The 15,120-nt window shown below is 56.6% G+C and overlaps 1 protein-coding gene across 12 annotated transcripts in view; it reads right to left on the bottom strand.

Annotated features, from left to right (window-relative positions):
- Positions 1–15,120, bottom strand: part of ATP2B2 (ATPase plasma membrane Ca2+ transporting 2) — a 354,925-nt gene that overhangs the window by 44,590 nt on the left and 295,215 nt on the right. For 7 of the 12 annotated variants that reach the window (XM_044755363.2, XM_044755359.2, XM_044755360.2 and 4 more), the window contains 6 exons: positions 14,054–14,179; positions 12,401–12,433; positions 11,184–11,243; positions 6,125–6,166; positions 5,153–5,311; positions 1,892–2,106 (listed from right to left, as the gene is read on the bottom strand). In XM_044755363.2, the coding sequence (XP_044611298.1) occupies positions 1,892–2,106; positions 5,153–5,311; positions 6,125–6,166; positions 11,184–11,243; positions 12,401–12,433; positions 14,054–14,179 (635 nt within the window). The remainder of the gene's footprint in view (positions 1–1,891; positions 2,107–5,152; positions 5,312–6,124; positions 6,167–11,183; positions 11,244–12,400; positions 12,434–14,053; positions 14,180–15,120) is intronic. The other 5 variants (XM_070492453.1, XM_044755361.2, XM_070492454.1 and 2 more) reach the window with 3 other exon arrangements.

Raw genomic sequence — 15,120 nt, 5'->3', positions numbered from 1 at the left:
ACTCTGCCCACCTGCACCTCTGCGGAAGATTTGTCTGTTGGGCTTAAGAACGTATAGGCCTGTGCTGCCTAGGATGGTAGGAACTGGAAACGGGGCTGGTCTGACAGGAAATGTGCTGTAAGTGGAAAACACACGTCGGCTTTTTAAGACTTACTATGAAAAGACAAATGGCAAAATATCCTGCTAGTAATTTTCATACTGCTTGTTGGATGGATAATAATTTGGACATATTGGGTTAAATAAATTATATTATTAAAATGAATTTCACCTGTTTCTTCTTACTTTTTCTTTTTAATGTGGCTTCTAGGAAATTTAAAGTCACACGTGCAGCTCACATCGTGCCCCTACTGAACTGTGCTGATCCACGCGGTCACCTCTGTTCCGTGGACGGCGGCCCCCAGGGCGTGGGTCCAGGCTCAGAAGGCGGAGTTTGCCTCACCTGGCATGGGTGCTGTGCTAAGTTTATCAAGCGACCGTACAAGTAACACTACTCAAGATGCCCGAAGCGCCGGGTGCCAGAGATGTGAACTGCAGACGGTGCGGAGGCCTAAACACGTCTGTCCGTGATTCCCCCAAAACCAGCTCAGCGCGACTTTCAAGGAGCCCTTGAGCTCAGGTGGGTGGCTGTGGGAGTCCCGACTCATGGCCGACTCAAATCTCCATCTCCAGACCCTGGGCCCCCGAGCAGCATCATATTGTGACCTGTTTGGGCTTTGGTTTGTGGGATGGAGTTTCTTCGAGAACCCTAAAACAGGGAGACGATAAGGGTCGTATCCTTTACACAGAGCTGCCACTTCCTGGCACCTGCCCGGAGATCTCTTTTCTGTATGAAATTACATCGGCGAGCCCAGCCCAAATGCCAGCTTGGAAACTGATGCTTGCTGTGCCCTTGGGCGGCTCTGCCAATGTCTGGGAGCCAAGGTCTTGTTTGTAAACATGCCCAGGCCTCTGCCCTCGCAGAGACATCCTGGCCTCGGGGCCCTGGGAAACAGGACTGCAGGGTTCTGCCCTCCAAGGAGGGGACCATGGGGCCAACAGGGAAGAGAAGCTCAGGGTGTGAGGACCTGGGGTGAGCCAGGCTGGAAGGCCCCCAAGAGGGTCAGATGTACAGTGCCCACAGAGACACTGGCCCACCCAGCCCAGCATTCGGGCTTCACGGATGGCCAGGGGCCTGGGAGCAGGGCAGGTGGGCGCGTGCCATCAAGGCAGCACGTAGGAACGCCCCACAGCTCCCACAGCATTCATGGCCCACCTGTTCTGCGCCGAACTGCCCTTAAGACCTCATATTTTCAGCCCATCTCCTGAGATGAGGGGGTGTCCATAAAATCGACATCCTTTTTGTTTTGGGTTTATCTCTTCCAAACTTTAGGGAGCAACCTCTGAGATTAGTTGTGTAAGTTCTCCGGCTACCATGGGGCCTCTGACCACGACGGCCAGACCCCTGTCTACATTCCGAGGGATGGGGATGGGTTTGGGCCTGCATGGTGACATCTGCTTTTAATTTTTTTTTTAAAATTGAGTCGACTGTCAACGTTTAGACATCAGAAGGTTCATATTAAGTCCAGGTTTCTGGCTTCCCTTGAAAAAATGTGAAGATCTGGCAACACTAAGGCCTGCATCTCCTCAAGGTGACACTTGGCTGGGCTGAAGAGGGGCTGTCCCCTTAGCCAGGCTGTGGCTCTCTGGTTTGCCACAGGTCCCCGGACTCCCCGAGGACATATGAGTTTTGGGTTCCAGCACGCATCCTCTCTCTGAGCTTCCAGTGTGTCCACTCCCTCCTTAGCTCTTCTCCCCACCCCAGCCCTGGCCCCACCCGCCACCCACAGACCCCCGGCTGGTGGCAGCCGATCTCAGCAGCATCAGCCGGCGGGTACCGCTCGGTCCCTCTCACCTTCACGGAGTAGGCCAGCGAGATGGTGACGGCCAGAGGGAGCCCCTCGGGCACGGCGACCACCAGCACCGTCACGCCGATGATGAAGAACTTGACAAAGTACTGCACGTAGACGGGCGTGCACTCGGGCAGCCACGGCTTCTTGTTGACCACGAAGGTGTCCACCGTGAAGTAGAGCACCAGGATGATGACGGTGATGGCCGACATCACCAGGCCTGCAACACCAGGTGGGGGAGCCGCTCAGGGGCTCTCCTCAGGTGGAGGCCCTGGGCAGCGAGACGTGGCCCAAACCCTCGGACAAAAGGGCTCTGGGTCAGACAGGCCCTCGCTCACATCCCAGCTCTGCCACTTACTTGCTCTGTGGCCTGGGGCAAGTCCTTGATCCTCACAGAGCCTCGGTTTCCTCCTCTGCCCAATGGGGATGCCTATTATCTCACACGGTTTTGTAAGGATCCAGTGTGATTAATGCACGTAAAGTGCCTAGCATGTGCCCGACACATAGTAGGTGCTCAGGAAGTGTGCGCTGAGTGAGTGCATGAAAGAATGAGAACCGCTTGCATGGCCCTTTCATGCCATGATGGTGTGCACTCGGTGCCATTTATTTACTCATTCATTCGGGCACATCGTCGTTCCTATGCCAGGAACTAGGGACATGCAGCAAAAAGGACGGAGTCCCTGCCCTTGGGGAGCTGATATTCTAGAGGGGGAGGCAACAAGAAACAAACACAAGAACAAGATAGTTCAGATATGGAAGATGCTGTGACGAAAAACTCCAGGATGACGTGACAGAAAGGGACATGGGCAAAGATGAGAAAACCACCCAAGTGTCCACTGACAGACAAACGGATAAAGGAAATGTGGTCTAGACATACAATGGAATACTACCAGCCACAAAAAGAAGGAAATCCTGCCATGTGTAATACCATGGATGGACCTGGGGGGCATTATGCTAAGGGAACTAAGGCGGACACAGAAGGACTTTTACGAAGAATCTAAAAGAGTCGAACTGACGAAGGCAGAGACTAGAAGGACGGCTGCCAGGGGCTGGGGGAGAGGGGGGGAGCTGCTTTTCAGTGGGTGTAAAGTTTCAGTTATGCAAGACGAGTGAGTTCCAGAGCTCTATGGTCCAACACAGAGCTTGCAGTTAACAATACGGTATTGTGCACTTCAAAACCGGTTAAGAGGGTGGATCTCCTGTTGAGTGTTCTTACCCGAAAACCAAAACCCAAAAACACCCCACGAAGGAACACAAGGAAACTTTTGGAATTGGTGGATACGGTCAGTACCTCGGTGGTGGTGATGGCATCACAGCTGTATGCAGATGTCGAAACTCATCAAGATGTATGCATTATATGTGTCATTTTTTGTATAGAAATTATATCTCAATAAAGCTAAAAAGGAAGAAAGTGACAAGGGCTGGTAGGAGTGGCTGCTTTAGCTAGGGTGGTCAAGGAAGACTTCCTGGAGGAGGCGATATTTGAGCAGACAGAGGAACGATGAGAAGGAGCACCCAGGCGTGGTGGCCCATGGGAAGAGTGATCTAGGTAGGGTAAACAGCGGGGGGCCCTTTTCTGGATGAGGAAATTGAGGCTGGGAGGGGTGGAGAGGCTTGCCCAAGGCCACAGGGCAAGGAGGTGTGGGGGAGTTAGCAGCTGCAGGAGGCTACCTGCCCGGATCCCCTGGGATCCTCCTGCCAGTTCAGCGTGCCCAGCCCGTCTGCAGCAGGTGCTATGCAGATGCTGCTGAGACCGTGCACCTGCAGCCTCTGCCAGAGGAGGAGCAAGCTGGGACGGCTGGCGTCTCCTTGTCAGGAAGTGCCTGGGAGGGCACCCCACCCCATTGTGATGGCCCATATCCAATGGCTGATGTGGGGGTGCAAAGACCAGCCCCCTTGCTGCAAGGCCGGGCAGAACCTGCGGAGGTACCAAGGCTCCGGAGCTCCCCGAGGGGTCAGGTGGAGCCAGGGATTTCTCCAGAAACCTCAGCTGTGTCTGGCTTCTTCCTAGCCCTGGCACATCCCTTACCCTTTCCTGGTCTCACCTGAGAGCACCCCCTTCAAAAATCCCGTGCCCACCCATCGCAGGCTCGGCTTTCAGGGAATTCAGCTCAAGAGAGAAGCAGAGGTGGGATGTGAACCCAGAAGTGCTCGGATCTGAACTCCCTGATTGGCAGGGCCGAGGAGGGGGCGGGAGACCAGTGAGGACTTTGAAGGCCCTGGGGTTGCTCTCCTCGCTTCCTTCCCTGCCCCCCCAGCGCCATGTTTCCGTGGAGTCTTTTACGCCGCGGGGATGGAGGAAATCCCCGGGTCCATCGCTCCCCCACCCCCACCTCCAGCTGTGGAGCCTCAGAGCCGCTCTACCCCCGTCTGACAGTCGCAGGGGCGGGAAGCCAAGCTCCCAGCAGCCGGGAGCTGTCACCAGGCCTCCAAGTTTAAATATAGACAGCCAAGCCTGTAATTTGCCTCCCTTCTCTGTGCCGTGGTGCCTATAATTAGAGCCGGAGACAGCATGGAGGAGCGAGCAGCCAGGTGGGGAGGCCTGTGCCTGTGCCGCGTCCTTACCCAAGAGGGGAGGCCACGGCCGTGTCAGATGGGCCGGGGCTCACCTTGCAGCTAGGCTGGGCTTCCTGGGCCAGAGGGGCCATCACCAGCCATCACCTATAGCTACTCCGTCAGCTGGGAAGCCCAGCTTTTTGTGCCAAGGTTCAGACAAGGGGCTTCTCATCGGGCACCTGGCACTGCCCTCACCCATTCAATCTACTCTGCACTGCAGCCAGGTGGTCATTACAGAGCCCAAGTCCACCCCTGCCCTCCCTGCTCAAACCTCTCCCATGGCTCCCACTGTCCTTAGGATAAACCGGAGCTGCAAACTCCAGGCCCTGCAGGATCTGCCCCTCTCCAGTCACCACACCCAACACGCATTAAGCACTCTGTATTCATAATCTCCTTTCATCCTCATAACAGTCTCTGAAGGAGGGATCACCGGCACCCCAACTTCACAGACTGGGGGCAGCGGCTCAGGGCCAGGTGCAGTGACTCTCCGTCCACGTGCTGCAGCAGCCTGCCTGAGAGCCCAGGCTTTTCAACGTCACTCCTCTGCCTCTCTAATTGCTAATCAAGTGCCTGTTAAGGACTCGGAGTGGCCTCTGTGCATAGAGAAGGGTGGGTCTCAGGGACCATCTCATGCAGACGAGGTGATGGAAGCCCAGCTGGAGGCAGGGCCCTGTGTCCCCCCGCGCCATCTGCCGCGGCTGCGCACTTACCCGCCTTGCCGATCTGCACGGCCAGCTTGGTGAGCTTGCCCTGCAGCACGGACTTCTCCTTCTTGTGCATGTTGGCCTTCTTCTTGTCGTCGGCATCGCCGCCCTCGGCACTCTTAAGCGGCTGCATCTCCATGGCGGCTGCCCCATCCTGCTGTTTGGCTGCAGGGGGCAGAGCACGCACATGTATACACACACAGACACATGGACACGCACACACAGGTCAGCCTGCCGGGTGGGGATGTTGGTGCCAAGATCCTCCCGCCCACCCCGGAGAGTGTGGTGACATACTTACTCCCTCCCTGTACCCCACATGGCTGGCACAGAAGCCCTGTGAGGGGGTCTGCCTCTTTCAGCTGGAGACCCTGGTCCCAGGGCCACTGGCTGCCTTGGACCTGGAATCCAGGATGCAGCAGAGAGTGACATGGCTCCACCCTGGATACCCAGAAGAAGTGGGCTGGGGTCCCCTCTGGGCCTGAACAAGCCCACCAACCCTCCCCCAGGTGGCCCCTCGGCTTTTCCCACATTCAGACAAGACACATACGTTTGGGTTTACCCAGGTGGTCCCTGGGCCATGTTGTTAAGATATTAAGTAGTCACCAGACAGGAGGGACAAAAAAGGAGGCTGAAAAGGTAAAAGAGGGTGCCCTCATCCATGGGTACCAAGTCCCCTCCTCCTTCAGTGGACTGCCTGGTGGGCCAGGGGCCCTACCCCTGAGCCCTTAAGGATCTTAAAGAACCAGCTCCAAGTCCTCAGCTAAATGGGCAGCACAGCTCAAAGGCTGGGGAGAAGCTGGCCGCAGGCATCCCCTGTCCTCACCGGGGGGTGCCTCCGTTTGGCCTGGCCCCATGTGAATCAGCCTCACCGCCCTAAAGATGCCAGGCACCCATAGGTGTGGATATGCCTGCCTCTGGTGTGGTTCTCAGAGCCAGTGGGGAGGGGACCACAGAAGCCGGTTAAGACAAAAGGGTTACCTTTGCTCTGGCTGGCGTCCACATTGCCATCCTGCATTTTACCTACACGACAAAGAATTTTAACAGACAACAGAGAACAGACAACACACGTTGGTCATCACGAAGACGCAACAGGGCCACAGACACTCATGTCACGGAAGGAGGAAGGGCCAAGCCGGCCAGGCAGGCCCCTGAGGTGAGAGCAGACCCGGCCTGTGTGTTGGCTGCAGGGTCTGTCCTGATTGTCTCGGGGCTCGGAGAGAGAGCTTCTGCAGGAATTCTTTTGGCCCCGAGCATCTTACAGATTAAACGACAGCCTCTGAGGGTAAAGGGCAAGAAGCAGAGGAGCAGGAGCTCTCAGGTCCCCAGTGATTAATTTGGTGCCTTTTGTGGGCTGAGAGGAGGCGAAGAGACACGAGAGAGAGAGAGAGAGAGAGAGAGAGAGAGAGAGAGAGAGGAGGGTTCTAGAACAGGAGGAGTTTGGCCACTGTGCTCCCTGGTTTCTGTCTCCAGAAGGGATGGTCTACTTTCTCCTTCTCCTTCTGAAGGCGCGTGAAGCCCCACAAGGAGCGACACATACAAAGGGCTGGCAGGGGCTCCCCAACAGTGGGCTCTGCGGGTCCCCAAGTGTGTCCAGGGGGCTTGGTGGGAGGGCCCTGGCACCTGAGGGGAAGCTGCTGGCCCCTCCCGTCCATCCGGCTGTGTGCTCTTTATTCTGAGTTTGAGGGGGTGCAGGAAAAAGTCAGGTGGGTGGGCTCCCCGGGGCACCACCCAGCCCCGCACGTCAGGGCCTGATGCTGCCTGGTGCTGGGGAAAGGGCTGAGTCTGGGGCTCCCCGGCCCCTAGTCAGGGATGCCCGGGGGGTCCTCTCCCCAGGCTTGGCCAGAAGCTTGTGGGCTGTGTTCTCAGTGTGGGAGGTACTGGTGGCCATGGCCCCGTGGCTGAGACACCTGCCCTCACCTGCTGGCACTGCTGAGGGGGGTGGCCTCCTGTCTACTGAGCTCATCAGAGCACTGCCCGCGGGCCTTGCCATCCCGGGGGGAATCTGAGAAGGACGGCCCCCTCGGACGTTTGCTGTGAAGGTGGTTCTCACAGCTCACATTCTAGGAGAACCCGGCGTGTGCTGGGTGCACGCATGACCTCCACGATGCCATGTAAGCCTCACCACAGCCCTGCGGAGAGGGCTCCTGCACGACCCCATTCACAGATGAGAAGCTGAGGCTCAGAGAAGGACACGGCCTGCTGGCTCTCAGCAGGTAGACAGAGAGCTGGCCCCAAAGTGTGTGCGTGTTTCTGCCCTAGTCGGGGAGGATGCAGCTACCCCCAGCCCCTCTGAGCCCAGGCGAGAGGCGGTGAAGTGGGACTGGTGGGACTGGGTTCCGGAAGGAACAAGCTGTGTGGCTTTACCTCTCCCAGCCTCAGCTTCCACGTCTGTGAAATGGGGATGTGACATTCACATCCCAGAGCCCCTAAAAGTTGCCTTAGAAATAACCACTTGCCCATTCAGCCTTTTGCAGGTTGAAAGGCTTTTGCAAGTGTCACCTCTTGTCCATCTTCCCGACACCCTGTGAAGTGGGGGGCGGGGGAGTCATCATCCCTCACATTTTACAGACGAGGAAATGGAGGCCCCGGGAGGTTCCGAGGCAGCCCTCACTCATGGCGCGTCCTGATGATAACCCTGGGGCTGCATTACCCGTTCCACAAACACTGTCATCACCAGCACCATGGCCACGCCATGGGCGCCTCAGAGGGGAGAAGTGGCCTTCCTGGGACCCGGCCCCCGCCCTCTGCAGGGAAGCACAGGGCTGCTCCCACCGCCTCTCACGGCAAAGCGCCAGCGACCCGCCCCGGGGCTGAAAGAGAAAGGCCTCCGCTGCACTGTTGTAAAGTTTTTTTTACTGGATTAAAAAACAAAACAGAAAAAGGCTTTTTAGAGCAAAAAGGAGTGAACTACAACAATTATCTTTATTTTTAAAAATAATTTTACTAACTGGGCTAAAGGGACTAGAGGACCCGCTTCAGTAGTGCGTTTCAGAGGCACAAAGGGGCCTGGAGCCGCACTGCACATTATCAGATGCAATAGCCAGTGTGCGTGTGCGCGCCCATTAGCCAAGCGAGGAATTTCCTCTTTTATTTCCATGGTGACCACGTGGCCAGAAGAATAATCACCAACGCGGGTATTTGAGGAAGGGAGCGGCGTTCTGGGGGTGCTTCGGTGCAGATGGCCTGGTTTCTCAGAACCAAGGGACTTATTCGGGGCTCTCCTCAGCCAAACTGGTGCTCGCCCGGTGTGGGACGGGTGGTGGGACAGCCAGCTCTGGCCCCGCGTGGGACCTGGACGATGGCTGTGTTTCAGGGGACCGGGGATGGAGGACAGGACTCAAGATGGGGAGCAGGGGTGGAGACTCAGAGGCCTCCCTCTGCCTCAGATGCCAGACACAGCTTTTCCAATACGTCTGTTCTCTTCCTGCATTGCGAGGGACATGGGCGCGAAAAGCACGGATGTGGAGGACTTCTGGGGAGGTGGCCTCATAAACAGGCTTTGGGGAGACAGGCCACTAGCCAGGAGGCCTGGGAGAAGTCCCTTCTCTTCCCCGAGCCTCTATTTGTTCCTCTGTGAAATGAGACAATGCCGACTAGGGTGATGCTGACAAAAAGCCCTGTGAAGCGCCGTGTAAATGGCTGGAGTTGAGAGTGATGTATTTCTAATCACGATTCTAAGTGATGTATTAAATAGCGATATATTAGTAAATGTAAAAGAAAAGAATAAAGGAATAACGACAGTCCTAATGCCTGCGAGATGGATGGAATGCGGCCACCTTTCAGTCGGGAGGGGCTTGGGGGAGTGGGGGGGGGGCGGGGAATACCGCCACCTGAGCTCAAATCCGGATTCATCCCGATTTGGCTCAGAGGAAAGAGGGGACGGGGACAGTTAATTCTCTGCCTCACCAAAGCTCAGCCTAGTGCTTCTCAGCCATGAAGGCACTCCGGAGCCCGGGCAGCTTGTTAGAACGCAGATTCTCATTCAGCAGGTCTGGGGGGGCCTGAGAGTCTGCATTTCTAACAAGCTCCCAGGAGATGCCCAGGCTTCTGGTCCTCTGATCACATTCTGAGTAGCAACGGTCTAGAGCACTGTTTCCCAAAGTATATACTGGGAGTGTACCAATCCTACAAGATTCAGCCAGGAAAGGTCCTGCAGCCAGACCAGCCTGGGAACCCCTGCACAGCTCTGTAACTCTCCACTATCCGCCAGCTTATTCAAGGCTCTGAGAAGTCCTGCAATGAGGAAGAAACAAATTCTATCCAGTGGTTCTTAAGCATCTTTGACCACAGGAAACTTTTCTTGTGGGGAAGACCTTGTGAAGTTTACAAGACACACTCCACGGGACATCCTGGATCAGGAAGAGGAACACACACTTTAGAGCCAGCCAGGCCTGGGTTCAAATCCCAGCTCTGCTACTTTCTAGCTCTGTGACCTTGGGCTAGTGTCTTGATCCCTCTGAGCCTCAGTTTCCTCATCTTTAAAATGGGGACAATAAATTCTGCATCACAGGGCTGTCATGAGGATTAAATGAGACGGCGAGCATGAGATGCTGGCGAGGGGCCTGGTGTACAGGAGAGGTGGCCACGAAATGACAGTTCCCCATCTTCCCTGCAGTTTTTCTGGGGATACCTGGAGTTTTCTGCTCCAGTTTGGAAGTGAGGCTGCCCCTTCTCAGGGACCAGCAGCCAGGATGCTGTCTATTGGTTCAGGGAGCCCAGCAGGCGCAGCGCCCGGGGGCTCAGGACGCCACCTCCGTTTCCTCCCCCACCGTGGGTCTGCCCGCCTCGGTCCTCCCTGTCATCCCTCCGCCACCGTCCCTGACGCATGACGTCTCCCACAGCCCAAGCTATCCTCCTTCCTTCTCCTGCGCCTGAAATAGACCACGCCCGAATCAGCCTTTCTTGGCAAGGACGGCACTGCTCAAGGAAGCCCAGCCCTGACAGCACCTGAGGTGCGTCCATCTCGGGTCACTCTGAATCCGGGTGGCTCAGCCTGAGGTCTGGCCAGGGGATGCGAGGATCAGGTGGGACAAGATCCCCACGTCTTCTGGGAGAGGGGAGGAGTAAATGATACAACGGATGAGAAACCCCATGCCCGACACGCAGCGATGCTGGAGGGAAGGCTTTTCCCTCCGCCTCCCTCCATCTGCAGGAGCGATGGGCTCAGGGCTGAGCCCGAACGGCTCTCAGCAGTTCAGGAGCAGCCTGGGGAACTCTTACGTGACCTAACTGGAGCATAGGGGATGTATCTGAAGATGGGAGGGTAGAGACATAAGAAATCTTCTACAGGCTTGGAGGCAAGTGAATGGAATTCCTCCCTGCTGTGTGTAAAGAGGTTAGGATGCAGACCCCAGGTCCAGTAGCAGCCCCCCACCCCCACCCCAAGGAGCCAGGAAGAATGCAGAGACTCAGAACAACGCTCCAGCACAGGCAACAGCTTGAAACACCGGTCCACATCCGGGGGACAAAACTAGGCTCGAGCCCAAGCGAACCCCTTGCCCATCCGCTCTGTGAAAGAGAAGAGGAAGAAACATCCGCTGCGGGCTCAGCCATGCTACAGGGTGGGGCCAAGTAGCTGAACCCTGGCCTGGGTCCCCCCGGCTCGAGGGACTTTTAGAGTCAGGGATTGGAGCTGTCACTGGGGACCCAGATGCCAGCTTCAGCCCAGGTCCTGAGCCCAGGCCTTCTTCCCAAAGCCGGGCCCAGGAATGTGCTTAGGAGAGGGTCACACCAGGTGGGATGCTGCTTCCGGGGGGCCAGATCTGAAGCCAAGGTCATGTCCCTCTCCTGGGCTCCACTGGGGGTCAAGGGCACCACAGGAGTCAGCTCTATTCTGGCAGCCACGAGCGGGCGCCGAGCTGATTCTCTGGTGGGTGGCCCCTCTCCTAAGCACCTACCCCACATGAGAGGTTTGTCCCAGAGCCGCCCATGCACATCCGAGAATGTGCAGTCCAGAACAGGGAGAGGCAAGCCCAGAGCCGGGGCGGAGAGAGACGCCCGTTCACCCGAGACCGAGAGCTCGCCGGCAGAGACGTACCATTGACTAGGCTGGTATTTGCACTATCGGCGGCGTTTGAACTTGCCGCACCATCGGCCTCTGCGGGGGTGGGAGGGATGGAAAATGCAGTGTGTCACAATGGAGAAACGCAACAATGCAAACAGCAACAACAATACAGACGTGAACCAACTTGTGCGAAGTGATGACTATATTCTTAAAAAAAAAAAGTCTCCCTTGGAAATCAAGAAACTCAAATTGGGTGAGGGGTGTGTGAAATGTTCCCACAGAGATGCCACAGGAGTTGGGGGAGAAAACTCAGACATGGAGGGTCTTTGAAATAAAACATGGAGGATGATCAACGTGGTTAGGCGGGATGGAACTGCTGTGTGGTAAGGTCTGGACCAGTGTGCCCTGTTGGCACAGCCAATCAGGCAGGTCTCCCTCAGAGAGGGTTCCACGAGGAGAGGGGGTCTGGCTGCCCATCAGGGCCAGAGGGGCCCATGGCCAGGAGTCAATTCAAAATATTCAACAGCCGGTACAGTACGGCACCAGCCATTCTGAATGGGTGTTCGCTGCGACAACCACTGCCGCGTCCCAGTAGAACATCGGCTGATGGTGGCGACTTAGCAGGATTCACACCCTCGACTCAGGCCACTGCCCATGGCCACCTCCTCCTTCCCTAACCAGCGCCCTAGATTGCCTTGGTGACCTCCATGCGTGCCACCATTTAAAAGGTGACATCGAGCATGTTGCATTTTGCACGAGACAGGGGAGATACGAGCGAGTTTTCCTTAATTTACAGATTAAAAATGATATGAGATGGTCAATTCACTCTTGTTCTTTCTCGGGGTGGGGAAACGGGTTCTGTGGGAAGGAGAGGGAACAGACGCTCCCGGGTGAGGTGGACACGCCGTGTGGCAAGAGGAAGCCGGGATGAGCTGTGTGGGTGCGGCAGGGATGGCAGGGCTGTGGTGGTGAGCAGGGCTGAGCACCGTGTGGAGACAGTGGTGGTGCCATGCACACTTGGCCGGCAGGGGGCAGCACCTGGAGGGTAAGTAGGCAGAGGGGGGCGGTGCTGGCTGGTCACGTGGGGCTGGATCACACCGGGGCGCAGTGGAGGGCCTGGTGGTGCCCAGCCTCCAGCTGTCACGTGGCCTCCTCCAGCTGTGTGCTGGGGGTGTGGGGCCAGGGCTCGGTGGTTAAAGGCTGCTGCTATTTGTAAAAGCCACATCTACCCTGAGGGCGTCTTACTGTACCTGGTAGCTGAAGGCCATCCCCCTTCTTCACACCTGTGTGATGATTTTGGAGACATGTTAATGAAGGAGAAGCACACACAGCCTGCTCTGTGCACATGTGCACACGTGCTCATGCACACACACACACGCATGCACACACACCGGCACGCCGGGGTCGTCCTGAAATAGGCACCCACGGTTGGTGGGCTCTAAGTGATGTCCCTGGTGGAGTGATGAGACGGGAGTGCCGAGGGGGCCCAGCCCTGGCCGTGCTGCTCACGGGAGCCTGGGAGGCTGGGCTGCCCCCGTCTCCCTCCGCCACCTCCCCTCCACGTCCCACCTCTTCCCACTACACTGACACCCCCATCTCACTGGGGTGCAGGAATGCACTCAGCAAGGGACCCGACCTGTGCTTTGGGGCAGGAGACGCCTGTCTTCCTATTGGTATTTTAAAAAATACAGGCCTGGCCCGTGGGAGCTTCTGGGTGCTTCTGCCCCTCATCCTGGCCCCAGAGAGGCCAAGGAAATGGGTGACGGCTGCCGCAACCTGCCCAATGGCCCACATCTGCCAAAAGCTGCCTGCACCCTGGGGCCACAGCTGGCCACAGCTTCTGCGTCACTGTGTGGACACTGTCCTGACACCCTGTGGGCCTCTTGGCCAGGACTCTGTCCTCACTTTCAACCTCAGCTCTCCCTTTGCTCTCTCCAGCCTCTGGATTTCCCAGCTCACAGCTTAGCTCCATTGTTTGTGCTGGTAGGTAGTCAGAAGCTTAGGGGGCCCCACTAGAAAATGAGTTTCACCCTTGGGAGCAAGTATCCTTTGATCACGACCCAGGCCCTGTGCCTCGTTGGCCTCAGAGCTGGAGGGCAGGGCTGCCCGTAAAACTCAGGGAGGGGCCACCTGCTATTTCATCTCCTTCCCCTGGACTCCAGGAGGTCTGGGCGTTGGAGATCTTCCTCTGAAGACATGAGCGGGGCTGTCCCTGAGACGGAGAGTGGGTGTTGGGTGAGGAGCTGGCTGTGCTGGGCCAGAGGCCTGAGCCTTTGGATTTCGGCCCAGCCTGATGGGATTTGGGCTCCTTGTGTCTTCTAAGCATCACCCCCTCTGCTCTGAGAGGCACCTGTGGCCCAGGCTGCCAGCGTGCTGCACTGATGGGGAGCCCAGAGAACAAGGAGTACTGTTCCCAAGGGGGAGTGGGAGCAGAGCTCAGGTGAGGGACTCACAGCAAGGGACCTGGGCCATCTTCCCCAGAAGCTGCTCTGCCACATCTGGGGCGAGTCTGTGCTGGGCGGATACGCAGCTCTGCTCAGCGGAGCTGAGAACAGGCAGGAACATGCCTGGATGGGGATTTCTACTGGATATCAGGGTGATGATGGGACCAGGTCACACTTGAGGCTGGAGACTCAAAGAAGCGCTCAGCACCCTCGATCTGGCCCGGGGAGGGAGGGGCTTCCATGACATGACCGGACAAGACAGAGACTGGGACAAGACCCTGGAGATGGAACAGACAGAGCGCTCCTGGCTGAGCAGGGCCTCAAGGATGCAGGAGGTGGCTGTTGGCACAGGGTGTGGACATAAAAGGCACTCAGTAACTATTTTGTTGAGTGAATGAATAAACAAAAAAATGTGGCCTTAAGAGCTCCTCTCCCGGTCTGCAAGGGGGTTGGGCCTACCTTTCTTGTCTTTCTTCTCCTCCTCCTCGCCGCCAGCCCCCAGCAGGGTAAAGATGATGCCAGTCTGAGAGTTCACGCCCACGGCTGTCACCACCATCCGTCCAGAGCCCTCCATTACATGGGTCCCTGGGGACAAAAGCCAAATTACCATTGCAGGAAAGTTACTGTTGCAGGAGCCCAAGCCCTCCCCAAAGGGGTGGAGGGAGCTTGGCCCCAGTCAGCTCCCATCTCCCTGCTTGCTCAGGGCCTGGGCACCACCCAGGTGCTGTGATGGGCCTGGGGCTCAAACACTGCTGTACCTCAGTTCCCAGGCCCCAAGAGCTCAGGCCCACCACCTACTATCTTCTCCCAGACAGTCGCTTCCTCCTGCTGCCCCCCCTCCCCCCTCCTCTCTCACCCTTACAGGTCACGCAGGGCCCACTCTCGCTTTTCCTTATCAATGGGATCTAGGACTACTTCGCACTCTGCTTAATTCTGTAACCAGCAAAGAAATGCCAGCTAAGCCCTAGACAGGACTCCTTAAGATGGGGTCCAGCCCCACCCAGAGACCTGGGGAAAGAGCACAGGGCTCTGTGAACTTGGATGAGAAAACAATGACTCTCTATTTTAACAAACATCTACCTGAAATTTAGCATTTTTCCCCTGTGAGGAACACAGGCCACAAATCCCAGAAGCGTTAGCGGCGCCCACAACGCCATCACGCGCATTACAGAAATCCCAGGCCCCCTCCTGTCACTTTACGGTGCTGTGCTCACTTATGCTCATCCTTAGGTTACAACGAGGGCAGTTGTTAGACTGACTGCTGGAACTCGTTCTGCAGTGCGCTAATAAAGCACAGATGTTACCATACCACGCTTTCCTTAATTACTTTACCCAAGTTAAGATAACTGGCTTCCTTTGTGATCCAATATATTTTATCTTATGCATTTCAAAGCATTATTCCGAGCAGGGGTGGCGTGTGTGGACACCAGGCCACCCCAGGGTCCATGGCGCCAGAGAAGTTAAGAGCCCTTCCTTAGAATTTTAGATTTTTCAAATTGAGATCCAAAGGGCCCTGGAATTCTTTC

The sequence above is a fragment of the Equus asinus genome, chromosome 21 (genome assembly GCF_041296235.1).
Source record: "Equus asinus isolate D_3611 breed Donkey chromosome 21, EquAss-T2T_v2, whole genome shotgun sequence".
Taxonomy (NCBI): Eukaryota; Metazoa; Chordata; class Mammalia; order Perissodactyla; family Equidae; genus Equus; species Equus asinus.
Note: the sequence above shows the minus strand (reverse complement) of the source record. Positions and strands in the feature narration are given on the sequence as shown.